The sequence below is a fragment of the Malurus melanocephalus genome, unplaced genomic scaffold (genome assembly GCF_030028575.1).
Source record: "Malurus melanocephalus ecotype Western Australia unplaced genomic scaffold, MMel_1.1 scaffold_9, whole genome shotgun sequence".
Classification (NCBI taxonomy): Eukaryota; Metazoa; Chordata; class Aves; order Passeriformes; family Maluridae; genus Malurus; species Malurus melanocephalus.
Window position 1 is genome coordinate 4,723,723 of NW_026623241.1, and position 20,928 is coordinate 4,744,650.

Genomic DNA, 20,928 nt, shown 5'->3' on the forward strand with positions numbered 1-20,928 from the left:
CAGATCCAAATCCTGGGCCCCGACTGTGTCCGTCCTGTACAGCAAGAAGATTGAAAATGTTTGGTTTAATTTTTAAATCCTCCATTGCTCTTACCCARCAACAGGCAATGTGTGCAAGCCTCTGGCCAGCCCTTGTGTGTTTCTGAGTGTGTAGACAGTGACTGTGTGGTGGGAACAGAGAACAAAGCAGCATTTGGGGGGGCAACAGCCAAGATCTTCACACTCAGACAGAGATTACCAAAGGGGAGCGAAAATCAAGAGGAGTTAGGAAAGGAGGCAGGATTACCTGCCCCTTGCCACCTCCATCAACCATGGCACTGTGGACCCCCATGCCAGGCCCTGCATCCTGGTGGGGATTGAAACCTTSTGTCCCCTGTCTATCTATAGCCATCCTCACACTGGTGTCTAAGCACTTTCTAGCTAAGCCACCTGCTCATAACAGAAAGTGATGTGGTTTTATGCTTTTTCCTCTTCCTCAGCACAACCAGCCCAGAATACTCAGTTATAGGTTCTAAGAGAGCCAGCCTTTCATCCCGTTTGCTGAAGACAGCCCACTTGGGGGTTGCATTGTGGGACTGTGATTGCATGCAGACTCCCACCCCTAAGGGGGGAGAATTACAGSTTGAAAACAAGGCATGAGGGGAGGCAATATTGAGATTTTCTTGCTCAACCACCCTGAAAAGTGGCATAAAACCTTCCTGCTGACATACACACGTGAAATTTTGTGCCTGATTTGTAGTCATACGATGTCTGTGGCAGTGTGTAGGTGAAGATAGAAGGCAGTTAAGTSAGGAGTGAAAGGAGAGGAAGAGAGCAGGAGCTCTCTCACCTACAGCAAAAAGGTGCTTCAGCCAAGTGCGTGCCTGAAGAGCAACTTCTGGGGTTTTTTTTTTCTTCTTTCTTTTGCAATCATTGCTCGTTTGACAGGCCCAGACGGAATTACATCACTTCCTAAAACCCATCAAAGAGAGTCCATCTCCTGAAGAAATGCAGCTGAGATGCACCCCGGCAGGAAGCAGGAAATGTAGCTGTTCGGGTGCAGCAGGGAGGCAGCCGGAGCGCCCCTGGGCCGGGAGCGCTGCGGGCGCAGCATGCGGAGCGCTGGGCTCCTCACCCTGCTCTCTGCGCTGTCGCTGGCTGGACGAGCTGCCGGCAATGGTGAGTGACAAAGCGCCTTTCGCCTGCCCAGGTGGGACCGCGTTTCTTGCCTGCAGCAATGGGACCAAGTTGGAGGGCAACACCCTCCAAACTGAGCGCTGGGAGATCTGTGGGGACTTGCTCTCGGCTGATTTTTGCTATGTTTACCCTCTGTGTTTTCAATTGCCTGTCTTTTTCAAAGATTTGACTTTTTTTTTCCTTAGACCTACCCCCAAACAGCAGCAAACGAATCCTAAAATTCCTACATTTCTTGAATTGCAGGTGTGTGGAGAACCGGAGTTTCCATATTGACCCAACAGGCATTTAGCTTCTAATTTTAGTTATCTGTTGAACTTTTTAAATCCCACACCCATACCATCAGTGTTTAACAGCAAAGTTAAAGGCAGAGCACTGCTTCCATTCAAAAGGTGACTGTCGATTTCCGCAGTCACGGAGCACTGAAACTGSTTTAACAAAGGAACAGCCGGTTCCGGAGACAAATATTTTGAATTCTCAGCTGCAGAACAAAGTGGCCGGGACGGCACCATGGACTTAGGTCCTGACCCTCTGAGGGGAAGTACCATGAGCGAAAAAGCTTCTTGTGACAAAATGCTGGTGCGCTGGGGTGCCGTTGTGAGGCTATTGCCTATTTGCAGCAGTCATTGGTTCCTCTGGCATTTTGGCAGCCAGCGGCTGAACGTGATAGGCAGCTCTTGTGGTGAAACCTTGCCACGGTGGTGCTTATAAGTCTTTTGGTGTCAAGGAAATCCCTGCTAAAGTGCCTCGATGTGGACGAGAAGTGCTTGCTGCCTCTGTGCTAATGTAACATGCAGAAGCTCTATGGAAAGCAGGGAAAGAGGATGGTTGAGCTCAGATATCCCTGGAATTCTTTTTATGTCCCAAAATGCACTGCTGGAATTGGTGGTTTGGTGTGGGCAATTTTTCCCGAAGTGGAGAGCTGGGCTGCGGGCTCCTGGCATGCTGGTGAGCTGCTTSCATTTAGGAGACTTGCTTGGCTGTGAGAGTGAGCTAAGTGAGGTATAAAATGGTTTGGGTTTGGCTGTGTTAYTGCAGCCCTGCTGCACTGCAGTCACTTTAGGAAAATATGCTGCAWGCCTTGAAAGTAGCTCAGAATCAAAACGTCAGAGGAACACAAATCCCACCACGGACAGAGCAAAACAGAGCTCCCAGGGGAACAGGAGCACACTGAAAGCAATGAAAGCAGTGCAGAGTGATCAGGCTCCTGCTTCCCCAGCTCGTGTGCAGGGCACTGAGAGCTACTATTTCATCACCACCTCCCTGGGGTGGGGAAAGCCTTAATCCCCCCAGAYCCCTCAGCCCCTGACTGGGTGCCCCTTGCCCCTTCTCTGCAATGGGTTTTAGAGGCTGCAGGAAGCACCAAGCAGATGCCACATACCCAACCCACTCCCCACTGCCTTCAGAGACTTGCTACCAGCAGATCAGCCTGTAAATTTTGGTTGATTTTGGAATGGTTCCTCTTTGGGAGTGAGTCAGTCCTGCCAGAGCYCTCCCCACGTCCTGTGAGCTCTGACTCTACGGAGCCAATCCACAGCAGTAGGGGAAGGGGAGGAGAGCATCCACCTTTGCTCCCCATATAAAGGCAGCTTTTGCTTATGAAACCAGCCCCAAAATGTACCTGKGGGCGTACTCTGACTGCAGGGGTGGGACGGAAATTTTGAACTTGAGCCTTGGAGGGAAATTAAACTGGTGGGGGGAAAGTTTATGTAGGGCTTATGTACCCTACTGGATGGGTCAGGAACCCCTCTGCTGAGAGCAGCCTCCCGGGGARATCCTTTGCTCTCACCCTTCCTCGCTCACAGATCAACAGGGCAGGACCTTTGAAGGAGCTTTTTTACCTTTTGCCAGACACAGTCTTCACCTTTTAAGTGGTCTGCTGTCTAGAGACCATTTACAAAATAGGCAAACAGAGTATGATTAAATCTTGCAACACAGACAGATTAAAGTCTTTATARGTCCTGTTCCCATACCATGCCAGAGCCTCGTAAAGCCTAGTCTTGCCATTTGGATTATGATGTGTGGATGGTTTTCTCCCTGCTAGGCTACAATCCCTCTAATCCAGTAGCACTAAGAGCATTCCTGAGGTCCCAGTTCTGGGTGCTGGCTTTCTCCCAGCTCCATACTGAGGGGACTTTGGCATTTGTACCAGTTCCCTTCCCCTTGCTTTAGTGCAGTCAGGAAGCCCTACAGTTAACAGTGTAGGGCATCACSTCTGCTGTAGGGGATGGTACTCACTGTTCAGCCTTGCAGCAGCCCTGAAGACCTACCTAGGCATGTGAGCTGACCCTAGGAACAAGCATTAAGACCCTTGCTAGGCTCTGACCCTAGAATCATTTCCCAGGCTATGTCATCTCCCACTGCGTTCGATGAAATGCGTGGGAAATTGCAGTGTAAGTGGTCTGACATGGGGAGCATGTGAGGAAGAGGAACAGTAAAACATGTAAGATCACCAAGAGGAAGAACTGGGGTAGTTGAAGGTAGTGCTTTATTTTGCCTGTGTCTCTGTGCTATTTTCTGAATTGTCATTCAAAGAAACACTGCTATCAAAGATCCAGATATTCAGCAGCTTGTACCATGAACACTGGCAGCAACTCGCACCTTTTGCATTGCCTCTCCTACAAGGCCAAGATCTCTAAGGGAGCAATAGTTTTGACCTGTTCCACCCTAGAACGAAGAACTGAGAATGGGCTTGAACCCCTTACAGTCACCTGTTAATATTTTCTAACAAAGCAACAATGTAAGAAATGAGGATTTGCTACATATTYTCTTTCCAAAGTACAGTACCCTAAAAAGCAGATGAAAAACCCTTTCTACTGAACACATAAATTTCTCCTACATATTTACTACAATTCCTCTCTTTTATCCACACAAATATGCACTGTGTTTTGTTCAAGTGCTTCAGAGGCATTTCAGAAAATCTCTTATTTAAATCAGCAAGRTTGAATACTAATTTTCAGTCAGTGACACCAATCTCTTTTCCCTCAAGAGATTTTATGATAGCTGGAAAGCCTCCGGAGCTTTTGAATCTTTAATTTCAGGGTCCTCCTGAGAGCAAGAAGCACTGAGAGATTTGCATCACAGTGAGGTCGCACGGGTATCACAGATGCARAGCTAGAAGGCCATCAGATTGAGTAGGAGCAACTAAATGCATAAATTGGCCTGGAGAGCCTTTACTACTGGGAGTGAGAAATTASACTACAGATTCACAGTTTGAGATGTGTGACTGAATTTGCAACACTGGCTGTTAATGCAGCACTTCAGCTGGATGGAAATACAGCGAGGAAAAGCAGTTTCCATCTTGTATAAATGAGCTTAACCAGTTGTTTCCTCTTTCGGGTTATACATAGATAACGCTTTCTAAGCACCTCGTTTTAATAGGATCTTGTCTACAGATTAGCCATCCTGAAATGCCTGTGCTCCCTCATCAGAAGAGCCTATGCTCTCAACAGCTAGCCTGCAGGCTTTTAAGGATTCCTCTTGCAGCCAGACTGACAGGACAGACCTGCCACAACAGGCGCCGGGCAAGCCCCGGCCACGGCAAGGAGCAGCCCTTCTTGCAGCAGCCTGAAATGCGGGGAGAGGAACGGCACAGGGATGAGCCAAGCCATAAGAGAGAGGAGCACACAGACCATGTGGAGCAGTATAACTACACCACCAAAGGAATGTGTCTGTGGAGCTGAATGATGTAGGATGTGGTAGCTTTATTCCAGCTTTATAGCCATTTCTTGTTCTGTCACCTCCTGAGCCTTCCTTTCACTGCATTTTTATAGCTTATGGGAAAGTTTGGAGAAACAAAATTTTTCCCTTCCAGCTAGTAAGCCTGGCTATCCCACTGACATAGCTCTTGCTTTTTCTCTACCTCATTCCTTTTTCTCCTCTAAGTAGGCACTATAGTGTAATTTGAAAAATTCCTTTGAGAGACCTCAGTCCTTGAGTCTGATGCCAAGGCAGCAGAGAGACTGATGGTTTTACAACAGAACTGAATGTGCTGACTGCCAGCTATTTTCCTTTGCTATTTTCCCTTGCCTTGCATCCAAGTAAATTCAGAAACCTGTTTGCCTGCTTACTTCATCAGGAAGCCCATATCACCACCTCTGAGTGCTGCAGCACAAACTTCAGAGGAAGAAATGCTGCAACAACAGAAATGTTGTTTGCTTGATTGAGATGCAGTTTTTTGGACTCCTATCTGTAAAACCGCTTGGTATGCTCAASTCTGTCTCCTGTGAAAAGCAGGTTTGGGAGCACCTCCAAAACTCAAGCAAAGTCCATCAGTGACCCAAGCATAGTTTTAGAGTAGAAAATACTGAGTAATACCTTATGCCATGGTATCTGCATACAGASACATAGCTTCTTCATAATTTGTACGAGCTCTTAATTGAACCTTTTCTGAGATGTTGCTAGTGCTTGCTCAGGCATTTTGGTCCCTTGTATACTMGATCCTCTAATACCTCAGTTGTGGAAACCTGAGAATTTCCTGACTTCCAGCTCCAGCTACTTAGCTTCCAGTTCCAGCTGTGCCCACCTTCCCAGCCTCTCTCCCTTCCGCTCTTGAAAGCATGGTAAGAGGTAATAGAGGCTGGGCTGAAGCTGTGGTGTCTTCCCATCCACTTCTCATGGGAAGAAGTCAGCAGCATTCATGTCCCAGGTGATCCAGACAAAGATGAAGCCAATGTGGTTGCTTTGTGAGCATTTGCTCCTTGGACAAGATGTGTAGAGGGGTGAGTATGRATGTTGGACCATAGCCAACAACATGACGCTGAATTCAACAAGAGAAAGGGCACAGGCCTTGCAGAATCAAAGAGGTTTCTGTATGGTCAGATGTGACTTGCTCTTTGTTTCACTCCACTGGCCTTGCTTTTCCGCCCTGGATGTCTTGCTTTAATGCAGTCAGATCCCCATATGCAGGGAGAACTCTGCAAGGTGAAACCCCAGCACAGCTGACAGGACAGTTCATGGTATGAATTAGCACTGCAAATCTGGCATGGAAAAAATGTCTGAACAGCACCTCACAAAATCKCCAATTTTCAGATGCTCTTTTGCTCTGCTTCATGCCTCATAATGCCCAGCTTTCAGTCACCCGACAAAACAGGCACTGGGGCCAGCTGCAATGCAGCCCACTTGCTATTTTGACTGCTTTAAATTGAAACACTGTGAAAAATAGCAGAAGTCTTGAGGTCAACCATGTGGCTGTGGCAAGCACTAGAGCTGCACCTGGAGGTCTGAGCCCGATTCTCCCTGCCGGACTGGAGGTACAAATCCTGCCCTGGTGCAAGCCACTGGGCCAGCACAGTGCAGGCTGTGCTCTCCCACTGTGTAAAAAGGGTGATTTTGGGTGGTCTGAGAGTGAGAGCAACTGCTGGGTGACAGGTGAGGCATCCCTTGRGGCCAAGCTCTGCTCCTCAGAGGTGATGGGGGAGGGAGATGTGTTGAGGCAGCAGGTAAAACGCAGGAAATAAGAGCAATATCCGTGCAAGAATATTGTGCAATTGGCTGCCCTTCTGCTGAAAGATGTATTTAATTCACTCAGAGAAAATATCTCTGTAAGAGGAAATGGTGTTCCCAGAGAGATGCTGCTTTGTCCCTGGAATTATGCGAAGTGAACAAAGATACATGGCAGCAAGGTCACTCCCTGTGATTGGCTATTTTCTTTGCCTAGAGACTAGAAAAGGTAATTCTGTTTCACACAGAGACAAATTATTTGAAGTCTGCTTCATAGTTCAGAACCAGGCAAAGTAGCAGAGATACTGGAAAAGTCTCTCTCGGAAATCAAGCATAGCATACTCTGCAGCTGAAAGTTTATCACTGCAGTTAATGAGGTGTGACTGTTTGCTTTGCTTTAAAGTCACACCATGCTTTAGACATTTGAAAAATCCATTTTRGCTCTCCGAGTAAATGAAAAATAAGCTATTTTCTCCACACCCTTTCCCTATTTTAAGCAACAGGCTTGTCCCTCTCAATATATCAAATGTGGCAGGCAGTGAGTGCCCAGGGCGATGGCTAGCAGAGGAAAATGAAGCAAGGTCACTGAAGAGGTTCAGTGAGGCTGTGGTGGGCCATCAGCTCTGCCTGTGGCACAGTCCATCAGCTCTGGCACAGTCCATCAGCTCTGGCACAGTCCATCAGCTCTGCCTGTGGCACAGTCCGTCAGCTCTGGCACAGTCCATCAGCTCTGCCTGTGGCACAGTCCGTCAGCTCTGCCTATGGCACAGTCCATCAGCTCTGGCACAGTCCCTCAGCTCTGCCTATGGCACAGTCCATCAGCTCTGCCTATGGCACTGTCCATCAGCTCTGGCACAGTCCATCAGCTCTGCCTATGGCACAGTCCATCAGCTCTGCCTATGGCACAGTCCATCAGCTCTGGCACAGTCCATCAGCTCTGCCTATGGCACTGTCCATCAGCTCTGCCTATGGCACTGTCCATCAGCTCTGGCACAGTCCATCGGCTCTGTCTGTGGCACAGTCCATCAGCTCTGCCTGTGGCACAGTCCATCAGCTCTGCTCTGCCTGTGGCACAGTCCATCAGCTCTGCTCTGCCTGTGGCACAGTCCATCAGCTCTGGCACAGTCCATCCCTCTGCCTATGGCACAGTCCATCGGCTCTGCCTGTGGCACAGTCCATCAGCTCTGCCTGTGGCACAGTCCATCGGCTTTGCTCTGCCTGTGGCACAGTCCATCAGCTCTGCCTGTGGCACTGTCCATCAGCTCTGCCTGTGGCACTGTCCATCAGCTCTGCCTGTGGCACTGTCCATCGGCTCTGCCTGTGGCACTGTCCATCGGCTCTGCCTGTGGCACAGTCCATCAGCTCTGCCTGTGGCACAGTCCATCAGCTCTGCCTGTGGCACAGTCCATCAGCTCTGGCACAGTCCATCGGCTCTGCCTGTGGCACAGTCCATCAGCTCTGCCTGTGGCACTGTCCATCAGCTCTGGCACAGTCCATCAGCTCTGGCACAGTCCATCATGCCACCGTCTGCAGCACAGACATCTCTAGTGCTGCCTCACTGCTCTGCACAGCGATTGAAACGGAGTGGCTGCAGGCACCGGGAACTACAAACTGCCTCGGAAAAGAAAAGTCAAATGACCAAACTAATAAGGGAGGGACGCTCTCCCTCCTGTCCTTTGTGATCAGACTGAGGACAGCCAGCAGATCACRGGAAGGGCTGGAGCAGCACATGCCTAAGGGGTCATTACCTGCAAGGGAGGCAGCGATAGTATTTTGCTCTTGACTGAAATACTMAGTACAGAAGAGACAGAGAGACTATTGATACAAAGTGCTTTGCCACAGAAGAGCTATCGTTTTCATTGTCCTGTTGTGGTGAAGGAGTCTGGTGACCTTCACCGTATTACATTAAGTATTCAAAKTGTTTCCTAGTTGGTAGAAAAGGATGAAACAATCAGATGCCTCCGTGATATGTGCAGCATTRTGACAAAACACTGCTGTCACACTCAAATAATTTTATTCATTTGAAATTGGGTTTCCTTGAATACAGTCTCATGAAATACTCATCTCCTCTTTGAGACAAATCTGCTGGGAGAGGAGATGCTGCAGAGTGGATTAAGCAAGAGATAGCGCTCTAATCCCAGTTTTTCTCTCTCACTTGGCATCCCTGGGAAGGACAGCATCCTCGTCCTTCTGAATTCTCATTTGTAAAATGGAGATGATAACTGCTCATCTCTCAGGGCCATTATGAAGATTAATGTGTTTACAAAGGCATTTAAAATGCTAAGTACTTTTGGTTCCAGTCCTGTGAGATTGCAAATGCCAGCAGTGAGGTGCTGAAAACCTTAAACTCTTGCTAACTCTAGTGGAAACTCTGGCTGCCCAGCACTTTACAAGAAYGAGGAGAAAAATGTAATTGCGAAAGTCATGAAATCCCACCCTGCTTTATTTCATAAAATGAGACATGTACCATGCCAGTGTTCTATCTGAAAGGGCAGATAATACAAAAATCCCATAATTTAATTTCATGCTAAGAAAATTATTGAAGGCTTTGCTGTTGTAATTTGTCTGATGACTGATTCTTGCAGCTTTGGCTACAACAGGATTTTTGGCATCAGTATAGAATACAGTATCAGCCCAGAAATTGCTGTATTTGTTTTAAGCTTTTAAACCCTGTGACAGTCAATAGACTCTTATTCAGACACACAAAAAGCACCTTGTTTCACTATTACCAACACAGCCAATTTTAGCCACTTTTCTTACAAAATACATGATAAATGAATCCAAGACTGAGATCAAAGTTCAAAACCCCCAGTCCTAGCACTTATCAGGAATACCCAGCACTGATGCTTTGCCACACACTCCTTCAGCCAGCCTGTAGGATCAGACAGAGGAACAGCTAATTGGACCTGTATGCAGTAATGTTCCTGTGTTACTACCATCGCTTCTAGTCCATGCAGAAGTGAAAGTCACCAGCTTTCGTGTCCTTCAGACTTCCTTTCACCAATTCTGTTGTTCACAATGAGACAAATTTAACAAATTTGAGAAAGGCACAGGAACAGGGAGATGAGTGAACCAAAGAAATCGGTGAACCAGGGATAATRGTCTCCCTGAAGGCAGTACCTAGCTCCTTAGATAAGGGGAGGGATATATGTGCCAAGGCTGAGAYGCAAAACAGGCTGGTGTGGTTTACTGAGAAGCAGAGTAATTTCATATGTGAGCAAGACAGGATGGCAATCTGCAGGAAAAGAAGTCTGTGCAAGGCAGCTGTGTGCAGATAGATGACACAGGCTGACAAATCCCAGYAAAAGTCAGCTGAAGAACATGGTCATGACTGGTAAGATTTGGTGACAAATTTGTGATTTAATTTTATATCTGATGCCTAAGACTACAAATCTGTGTGTGTGGGGCATCTGCTGGTGKTTTTTTTTAATACCTCAAATGGGAAGCAAATACTAAAGCTGTACACTGTGACTCACTGATAATAATAATGAAACCCATGTGAGTTGTCCTCATGTATTTGACAGGCCCTGAAAATGATGGATCGGGAGATGGATCGATGATATTACCCACTTTCAYAACAACACATCTTCCTGCTACGAGTCCTTCAGCCGTGGATGACCATGAGCCAGTACTTGTAACTGCAGGCCCTACTGAAAGCAGCTTTGAAACACAGAGTTCTCCAAGTACTGAACTGAATGCTGTGAACAATGAGGACAGCCTAGAAGCACCAGAACAGTCTATCTTGATATATGTTGTCCCTGTGGCTCTGCTGGTCCTACTGATTTTGTTAACAGCATTTTTTGTAATGCATCGTAAAAGGAAAAAGTCTAAGCAAGGTAAATTTGTCTTTTTGTGCATCAAAGGACTATTTTTAGGACATGTTTAGGACATTAACAGAACATTATTTTGAGGCATGGGATGCCACATTTAGGATGCCCTTTCTGGTTGTGGTTGCGTGTTTGGCAAGTAAGAGAGGATCCTCCCCAGCTGGCAGTACGTGGCCACACACCTCTCTTTGGGCAGGAGCTACTTCTGCTTCTTGGCACCTCCTGCTYGTGCTGCCCCACCCATGGGAGCCCTGGCACAAATCTCTGGCTCCTGGAAATGCTGAGAATGCTCAGAGATGGTTGCAAATGCTTGCTCTGTCTTTATGCTTAGCAACTTAATGCAAGGTGAAATTAAAGATTCTATTGCCCATAGTGCCCACAAGGTAAAGCTGCTTGGAGATACACTGAAATAGGAACCATTTTAAGGAACAATTTTAAGGGAACCTGATTCCATAGGGTGGTGGCTGCTCTGAAGATATCACAGTGAGTGAGCTAGGTCAGACTGCCTGGGTGCTGCAGTAGGGTGAGCAATGCTTCAGGAAGGTGCCGTGATCTGTTAACAAAGGAATTGGTAAYTTGGAGTGTCAAGCCACAGAAAGCAAACGGAGGTGTCATATTAAAACCACATAGTTGGTAAGTGAAATCCTGAAATGGTCCTATCAGTGTCTYTCTGTGGYCAGAGCASAGCTCTAAATTCATCAGCCTGCAGWCAGTGCAACACCTTCAACACAGATTTTAGGTCAAGTCTTCAGGGCATTTTTAGACTGTATTTCACTGATCACTGGGTCACCCTCTAAAATTCACAGCCAGGCATCCAGTTACCTATCTGTTTCTGGGTGATTGAAATGCAGGTACGCTCTTCAGAGGGTTAGGAAATGTGGTGCCTTTCAGGAAGACAGTCCTGGGATCTCATGCCCTGTGCCAGCCTTTTGGAGCTGGGATTTTGGGCATCCTCAAGGCTGGGGCAGATGGCTCTGTGGGTCTGGGGTGGCTCAGCAGTCTGGGAATGTGCTGGATCAACTGGAAGGTATCATCCACTGGCAACAATGAATTAAAAATARACTGATTTAAGACAGGTTTTTCAGTCACTTGATTCCTGGAGGTGAAGATATTTATCAGAATAATGTCTGACTTATGTGACACAATTTTTTTTCCCCACCTTTACTTTGTCTTGGAGTCATAAGTAGCATTGGACCCCTTTTGACATCTGGCTAGTTCAGCTTCATTTGCCTGAGATCTAATCTGCCATGCAGCCCAACTTCCCCCCGCCCTTTTTCTCCCCATGAGCGGCTCCCAGAGTCTCCAGACAGAGCTGGATTGCCTGAGTGAAATCTGTAGCAGAATGTCCCAATGCTTSCAATAAATAATTTTTTTTTGCAGAAGTGGTTCTTTTCCAGGATACTGTTTCCCTCACCACATCTGTTTTGCTCGGGGAAATGTGCATCTGCCCTGTCCTGCCCACTGCAGCGTTAACACTGGGCTTCCTCCCAGCATGGCTGAGCCAATAATGAGCTGCTTTTAGGTTTGAAATAATGGGTTCCTCTGAAAATTACAAACTGGATAAGATGCTTTGTCTTTCATCTGCAATTTAGTTTCTATGCCTTTTGAAAATGCCACTTGTTTTACTTGACCCTATTCAAGGTTTGCATGCAGTCTGGACCCCATAAATACAGTGGGGTTTATTATGAACCTATGAAACTATGAACACCAACTTTCTTCTTTTCCAGATGAGCTGGGAAGCGAAAATGTGAAAAGGTAAATTTTATGAATATCACTCTTTAAAAAAAAAATTCTTTTGCTCTAACTTTTGTCTCCTTCAGTGCCTCTTTTAATTTATCTGTACATTAAAACACCATTGCCTTTTGCCATCGATTGAACCACCTATCTCAACAGGTGGCTAAAGTGTGCCTTCAGTACATGGCTAAAAGTGTAAGACTAGAGCAGGAGAACAGGAGTTAGTGGTGACTGAGGCRAGCACTGCCCCACAGGCACCCACTGCCCCATTGCCCACTGCCCCTGCTGTGCCTGCTCCCGGCTCCTCCAGCTCCATTAGCCAAAAGATGTACAAGGTGCCCCATGAGCAAAGGGGATCAGTTCCCAGGCTCATCACAGGGTTTTACTATTCAGAATAAGCTCTGTGTCTTGCTCCCCTGTTTTTCAAGTTTGTCTTCTTACTCAGAGATGAGGCAGAAAGGCTTGCCTGGCTGCCACAGGAGCAATACCCCAGCTGCTTGGGAAACAAGACAGAAGCTGTGTGGCTTTTACCAGAGTGATAATTTTTATTCCCTTTTATTAACCTCTATCTTGCTAATCGATATTAAAAGTTCACAAATTGGCTCCAGGAGGAAAAAAAGKTTTTTTTTTCTCTGAAAATAGTGGTTTTTTATCATATGACTGCAGGAATGATATGCAAAAGGAAGCTAAGCAGAGGCATTTAAATAAATGGAGCAACTCCTCTCACGACCTTTCCTTGTGAAGTCACTGCAAATGTGAGTCACAGCTATGATGAAACTTTAGGCCTTCAGCTTTTAACACTGGGGCAATGGGACTTCTGTCATGTGTTCCAGGAAGCTAGGGACAAACTATTTTTTTTTTTTTTTTTAGTTTTCTATTTAGAGCAGGGACAGTTTTCAAGAAGCTGCAGTGATCCTGTGCTCTGGCACGCCCCTGGCTGCACTCTCTGAGTCCTTCTGCATGTTCTGTCTCAGGCAGCCCTACCTCTGCCCAGGACTGGCATCTCAGCGCCGCTCCCTCCCATCTGTTTATGGCCATTTGGTTCGCACCCATTGGGCTGACCTCTTCTCAGATTACCAGGCTAAAATGGATTTCCAGAGTTAATACATGTCTGTGGAATTAAAAGAGAGTCACACAAAATGACTACGTTGTATGTTGTTTGAATTAAGCATTTTGTGTAATGCTTTTTCTCCCCCTCTCTTCTTTCAAGTCCTATTTTTGAAGAAGACACRCCCTCTGTTATGGAGATAGAAATGGAAGAGCTTGATAAATGGATGAACAGCATGAACAAAAATGGTATACGGTAACCCCACTACTCCATCCTCCCTCTCTTGCCTGCATAGAAAATCAGTGGAAGGCGTTTTGTATGCGTGTCGCTGCTTTTCCTACAACATTTTCAGTTGTGCTCTTGACTCCCTCCTACTAAAATAGCAGAACAAATGTCAGGGGTGGGATTTTTCAGAGGAGTATTTTAGTTTGTGTGGGAGTTTATTTTTAATATGTGATGGAAGCTCATAAATGTTTTCAGTTTGCAGTAGATATTTCTATTAAACACACTTATGGCTGTGAATGTTATTTATATTTTTAAATACACATTTTTAATGCTAAATACTAGCTTCTCTAAAGCATCTAGTCTTTTCAGTCTCCAGAATTTCTACAGTTTTGTGCTCCACATTGAGGTACTCTGGAAGAAAYATGCATTTGCCCATAGTTCAGACCACCATTTATTTAAAATTGCAGCCAGGAACCTATTAATATGTCCTTCCCCTCCCTTGCAAGACTGTCAGCCCATGGAGCAATCAGAACATGCAGTAATTACCAGCAGCAGCATCTTAACTCCTTTCTCAGTTTACTTCTAAGTATCTTGCATTTTTCGCCCCATTTTCCTCACAGGTGAATTCCCCAGTCAAAATCTCTAAGGGGTTTGCATTGTCCATCAGGCTCTCCTCAAAAATTGCAGGTCCTTGGAAAGCCATGAGTTAACCAAAGCCTGATTTTGAACCATAAACAGCTTTTCACTGGCTAGGAAATGCTGAAACACTGATATTTTTTTCATTGCTGGTCCCTTGCCTTCTATCCAAATGGCTCATTTGCCTGACCTACTAGGCATGCTTTGTTTTTCAGGACATAAAGCCCTTTGGAGCATTTCTTTGCATTAGCACAGCRCTCCACATGATGGGGCTTTGACCTTTGCGGTCTGGGAGCTCTGGTAGGAAATGTGCTAAGTGCAGTAGGGAAAGAGAGGCATTAAGTGTACTACATGGGAAAATAGTGGTGTTAAATATATTTTAAAATTTTGTGGAGAGAAGGGAGCAAATATTTTACATACTTGTGTGTGTATGTGTGTGTGTGTGTGTGTGTTAGTGTTCCTTAAACTCCAGCCCCAAATTCCCAGCTGGATTATAAAGCATAGGTGCAAATATCAGCAGTGGAAGATTAGCAAATAACCCTTCACATGGCAGTTTGTAGGAGACAGTCCTCAAAAGTGGCTCATTTGTATAGGTGTACATAAACAGCTGGAATATATATAATAAATAAATTGTGGCAACACTAATCAAAGGGAAGGAGGTGTAAGATTTATGCTGTGGGGACTGTGCAGATAAAAGGGTGCAGAAGTGCATCTGCAGATCTATATTCTAGAGTGACTGCATGATAAAAGTTGATGCATTTTTGAAASAAATGTAGAAGAACTGCCAAGAGTAACCATAGTCTTGTTTCTTACCCTGTTCCAGGCGACTGTGAATGTTTGCCTACTGTAAGAGAAGAAGAAAAAGAATCAATTGCCAATCCAAGGTACTTTAATTCATTATATTATCTGAGGAAATATGATCAATATAATTCTAAAATAATTTATTTTTTGTATGCAATTATACAATTATTCTTTGGTCTATTTAAGTTTTAAAAATTTATAGATAGGGCCTTTGACTTCAATTTAAACAAAAGGCTTGACATTCTTATTTCTAAACAGGTCTCTTCCTGTAAACTGCACTGCTAAATAATCTTGCAGTTGTAAAGTGGTGCAAGACAGACAACCAGATGGCACAGATGGAGTTTCACTCACTGATCAGACTTTAATCACAGTTTCCCAAGGTGTTAATACAAGCATTCAGCATAGCTTCCTTGGCACTCCTCACGACAGGCACCCAGTTCCCCTCTGCCACCTGGTGCCCATAGGTTTTTGGGAACCACTGCCAGATGTTTYGGCTGGAGCTGTGACCTGACAGAGAGGGACTTGTCCGACTCCAAGAAAAAAACCAAGAATGAGAAACACGAAGGATCTTCCCAGTGCCCCTTGCAGCACTCCCCCAGAGCTGGCACTAGCTGATAGTCCAAGCAGAGATCCCAGTGGGATGCAAAACCACAATCCTGACAGCTTGTAAACTTAAAATCTTTCTGGTTGGTTTCCTCAGGATTTTGGCCAGAACTCYTAAACCCCTCACAATTTCCCCTAATTAAAAATTCTGGTTCCAGCTGGAAACAAGAGGCTGTACATTGCCCTTGCCTGCACCCTTGTGTTGCAGCTGCATTCTGAGGAGTGGGCAAAGCAGCTCCTCTGTGCCAGGGTATGATAACAAGCCATCCTGCCAAGAAAATCCCCAGTGCAGTGGAAGCAGTGAAGCAATCGGGCAAAGCCAGGAGCAGGGAGAGGACCTAGGTCTCCTGCTTCGCATGGCACCAGATAATTCASYTGAACATGCCTCCCTGGMAGAAYTGCATCTCCCACTGTAGACTGTTAYAATATTCAMACCTCATTTCTGAGTTTCCTCACTCAGGAGTGAAATAGGGATGTTAAATCACCACTGCTGCAGAGTTTGCTACTCAGTTGCTCCAAAGCTTCARGTTGAGGGGAACTTTTGTCTGGGGCTTGTCCACTACAGCCATTTGTATTTAAAAGGTTTCTTTTTACATCTGCTGCAAGTGAAATTGTTGTTGTTGTTTCAGCTTAGTGTTGTTTGGAAAAAAAAGAAAAAAAGCTTAGATTCTAGGTTCCAGATGCAAGCAAGCACATTAATTTTACCCTTAGCAACTGGAAAAGATCCTGGATTTGTTAGCCATCTGGGTTTCCCTTCCTGCTGCGAAATGATAACTCAGAGTGGGGAAAATTGTTAAGGAGAGGCAGCTGCACAGCGGTTCTCTGAAAGCAGATTTGCTGAGCGTACCACTGACTGTAGCAGGGAGCACAGGACAAAGGGTGCTTGAGCTTTAGGCTAACACCAGCACGAGTCAAGCTGTAAAAGGCTTTTAGGCACAACGCCACCCTTAGCATTGTTTACTTTCCAAACCTTTAACAACTGATTTTAAGGAAAAAAAGATCATCGTGACCTACCAGCTTGAGCTGACATTTTAAATGCCATCCTTGCTAATGGAGTGTTTTTATAGTGGATTTGCATTAACCCCATCAGAAGAGAGGGGTTTTGCTCCTGGCTATCAAAAGGCATCTTTGGGCTACACCCTACCTCAAGCTCCTTCCTTGTAAAACAGTTATTTGGGAACACTATGGTGAGGCTTAAGCCTTGATACAAAAAAGCAACCCTGTAAAGTATGCTTCAGTCAGAACAAAGGCACACACATTATTTAAACAAATTTTTTTGTTAATGGTATCTTAGAATCAGATTGTAGAGAAATTTATGCCTGGAAGTTGTAGAATGGCAAACAAATGCAAATAAAAATAGGAGATTTATCTCAAAAATATTTGGAGCTGCTCAGACAAAGGATGTTAGATGAATACAAAGTCCATGAACATTAGATTTAATTTCAGAATCTGAAAGACTTATTTAAAACTTCTTCTCAAATTCGGGTAATTTTTTTTTTAGATTTTATTGATATTTCAGTTTGGGAAACACTTCAAGGCTACACTGAACAGACATAGTGTTTTCTTGCTTYGTGAAGATGCTGGAGGGAAGTTCATCAAAACTCAAATGATTTGAATTATGAATGATTTTGATACAATTTTGAAAATATATGAGACAACATTTCAATAAYRACACTTYGRCATTCTCAGAATGAAAGTTGTTCCAAAACTACTTTTCAAAGGAAGTAAATTTGTTATATAAAAATTTTAAAAAATTTAAAGTACAGAATTGCATGGTGGYAAAAYATTTTTAAGTTGAGTGTTTCCCTTMYCTCARRACTCCTTCTTCAAATTTCATTTCACATGAAATTTTGAAACACACTTAATTTCAATGTGGAATGTTATTTGAAGTGGTGGGATTTCTGGGTTAACAAACAAAAAAGTTGCTTTCTGTTTATTTGTCCAGTTGAACCTTATGACCCCAAGATCTGCTGTTTTTCCCAACCAAATTCTTAGATGAATAAATTATGTCAGAAAGAGAATTACATACACATAAATAGACAATTTCTGCAGCTCTTTTGAGCAAGGAAAGTTAAAGACTAAGAAATAAAATTAAATAAAGCTATTATTATGGCAAAATTTGTACTCATGAGCATCATGGCTGCATGTTTGTGCACAGGAGGCAAAATATGACAGCCCGGGCACCCTGGTAAGTGGAGGTCATCTACCTTGGCCTTATAAGCTAAGTTACAAATAYAYGTATTTATAMATTTTCAACATTTATATACACTTTTCAAAATATATATTTGAAAGAAAAACTCTTGCCTTTGGAATCTAGTGCTAGAATCCTTATTGTGCCTGAGCACAGAACTGCAAAACCTCTCCAGCTGCCCTGGGCCAGGGCTCCCATCCCATGCATGCAGGAGGGTGCAGGCAGGAGGCACAGGGGCAGCAGGCAAGGGCTCTGTGGTACACAAGGGGTACAAGTCAAATCTTTCTTCCAGGGATCTTTAATGTCTCAGTGAAGTAAGTGCACCTTGTCCCCTTCACAGCATGGGTCATTGCAGGGTGTGGAGGACAAGCAATCCCCCAGTGCTTTATCACCGGAGAGATTTGGTTTGCCTTGGGTGCTGCTGGGCACCCTCCCAGTCTCTCTGTCTGAAAAAGGATGACTCCTTCTCTCCATCTTCTTATGGAAAAACGTTTTGGGTGAGTGGTACGTTGGTACACGAAGAAGTACTGCATTCCCAGGATGTGCCCCAATTTGCCAAGAGACTTCAGAAAACATGTAAAACATTATGAGTGGCCCATTTAGCTTCAGAGGTGGTTTAAAACCCTGCCTTTATCCCTGCTGACTGAATACAGATCAGCCAATATAAGATGTCACAYTTTTAATGTTGGCATGAGCCAAACATAATTAAGAAAGTACTAGGGAGCAAGCCACTTGGGCAGGAACCAGTGGGACAAAGAGAAAATGCACCTGTTGTGAGGTCAGATGTAAACCAAAAATTCCATCTGTAGAAAGTTATGCTCAGCTGTGGAAAGAGGGCCGGGAGCAGGAGAAAGGCTGTGCTGGGCAGCCAGGAACCATCAGACAGGAATCAAAGCAGCCCTCACTGCCAGCATCTGGCACTGCAGAAGAGAGGGGTTCAAACATCGCATGAGTGACAGATTTATCTTCTGGTAACACCTTCTCATGACCTCCAGAGATATTCTTGCATGKTATTTCGTGCTGAGACAACTAACCCAACAGTGTGACGTTGGTGTTTTTTACTTTTCCATGTGTACACAGTGATGGTGAATCATGAAGTCCTCAGAACAGCAAAGAACTGGCTAAAGGGAAGCAGCACACAAACTCATCATTCCCCAATACTGGAAGAACTGGATTTAAATATAGTCAATCTCAAAAATCCAGAGAACCAAATGCTTTTGCTGTATTCTGCTTTATATGGTCTTCAGAAAGGAAACATCACCAAGGGAAAAGAAGAAGAGAAAAAGAAAAAATAAAGAAAAAGAAAAGGAAAAGAAAAAGTGAAAAGCACTGCAGCATGATTACAGACTGTTTTAAAGTCTTTTCGCAATGAGATTCACCACAAATCATGAGAAACCTCTTTTTTATCCCTGCTACAAGTTCTCAAAGYAGTCCATGTTTCTGTATAGTTCTGMAGTTGTGTATTGTGCAGCACTTAAAACCACTTCTATTCCAGGTTTGGYGGGTTTCTTTGCTTTGGTTTGGTTTTRTGGTGTTTGTTTCAGTGTCCATAATTCTGGACTGCCYTGGWGGATGTGAAGCTCATGCCTATGCATTGTTTATTTCTCAATTTGCTTTTTCCGAAGGGTGCACTGATTTGCACAGGGCTGCTGCAGGGGAGGTGCTGGGCTGGGACTGACAGACCAGCTCTGAGGACACACAGCAGCTGAAAAGACTCTCAAAGGAATAGCCAGAAGCGACTGCAACCCAGCAAGGGCATGGATTCTGTAGAGTGCTTTATGGTTTTCAGATTAAAGGCACTGTAGAAGTGAAAAGTATTATTTTGAGACTGCCTTTGTTATCTCCACAGAAGAGCGCCCTGGGCTAGCTCTCCCCATGTAACTCTGCTCCCTGCCCAGGGCTGTTCTCTAAACACCTACTTCAGGAATATTCAACTTGAAAACATTTCTTTTTTTTTAGAAAAATGAGTGAGGTTGAAAAATTCAACAATTSAGTACTCACACCAAATACAGGTTTAGATAAGTATGTGTTATGCATAACTACTTGGTCAAGTTATTTAGATGCAGGAGGTTTTCTGCTGCCTCTGTTTTTAAATACTGAGCCTGCAACATCTGAAAGACGTGGACTTCTACATGTGCTTGGTCACCTTCAGATATACTGAAAAAAATCCTGGGATACCTGAAGGTGGAAATAKGAATGTTGTAACTGCATCCATTGATTTTAAACAGCATGTCTCTTAGGGATTTAGCTTAAGTATGTAACACACATAAAAATGGATCCCTCACCATRTTTAAAATAGCAAATTCACATCCTACCATATCTTATATCCTACCCTGTAATATCCTACCTATCCTCATCTTCTATTTAAATATGTAATGCCTTTCCACTCACTGCATGTTTAATATGATCAGTTTTGTTTTGCCTGCAAATAATTCACTAATAAGTTAGCATAGCTTGATTAAAGAGAGAAAACAAATGTCCCAAACCTCTGTGATGGCATCTAAGTGTCACTCACAGCTGACAAATACAGAGGATGGTTCAGCTTTGTGAATAATTAAAGACATGTCAAAAGAGAAGGAAAAAAATATTTAGAACTAACCATATTCATTCATTACTGAATATTACTTGATTAGTAATTTCCTCAAAGAACAAAAGATTTCTTCATTGTTCCAAAACAATTTATTGCAAATGTTGGATTTAGTAGATGAGTGATAGTAAACAAATTTTCCCTGCTTGGATGATTTTTACCTTTGAAAAAAGTGTTTCAAGTTCATTTTTCACAACTTTTTTTTTTTAATATTTCCACTATTTCCTGACAGTAAACCCATTCTGTAGAATATCAGTTTAAAATAATGCAATCACAAGGGGAAGAAAAAGTGAAAGACTGACATTTAGAAAATTTTTAAAAATGGAAGTAGATATTTTCCAGTAGCAGCTTTATTAGCAATTTCTTTCCAACAGAYCAAGATGTTTTGCTCAGATTTCCTACAACTTATAAAGCAGTAAACTAAAGATGCCCAAACCAGAGAGACTGTTTTTTTTAATGGTACAAGATAAAATGATGCATTGTGTGGTTGGAGGGCAGTCRGTGGGACCCAGCAGTTTACAACACCACCAGTGTCCAGTGGTGACTCTCACCACACCTTCCTCCAGCCCACACAGCTTTGTGTCCAACAGCCACTGCCTTCTCCCTGAAGAGAGCTCAAGCACAGCTGGACACGAAGAATAGGAGGAATAGGAGAATAGGA

General features: G+C 44.3%; 1 protein-coding gene across 2 annotated transcripts; it reads left to right on the forward strand.

Annotated features, from left to right (window-relative positions):
* The first annotated feature begins 927 nt into the window (after positions 1 to 927).
* Positions 928 to 18,981, forward strand: TMEM154 (transmembrane protein 154). Of its 2 annotated transcripts, XM_057376289.1 has the most exons (6): positions 934 to 1,158; positions 10,140 to 10,451; positions 12,170 to 12,197; positions 13,387 to 13,472; positions 14,909 to 14,969; positions 18,761 to 18,981. In XM_057376289.1, exons 1-6 carry the CDS (start codon positions 1,092 to 1,094, stop codon positions 18,774 to 18,776), a joined length of 570 nt encoding a protein of 189 aa, XP_057232272.1. In that variant the 5' UTR covers positions 934 to 1,091; the 3' UTR covers positions 18,777 to 18,981. The 2 variants fall into 2 exon arrangements, with proteins under 2 accessions (XP_057232279.1, XP_057232272.1); XM_057376296.1 differs by lacking the exon at positions 18,761 to 18,981 and having other exon boundaries at positions 928 to 1,158; positions 13,387 to 13,479.
* The last annotated feature ends 1,947 nt before the right edge of the window (positions 18,982 to 20,928 follow it).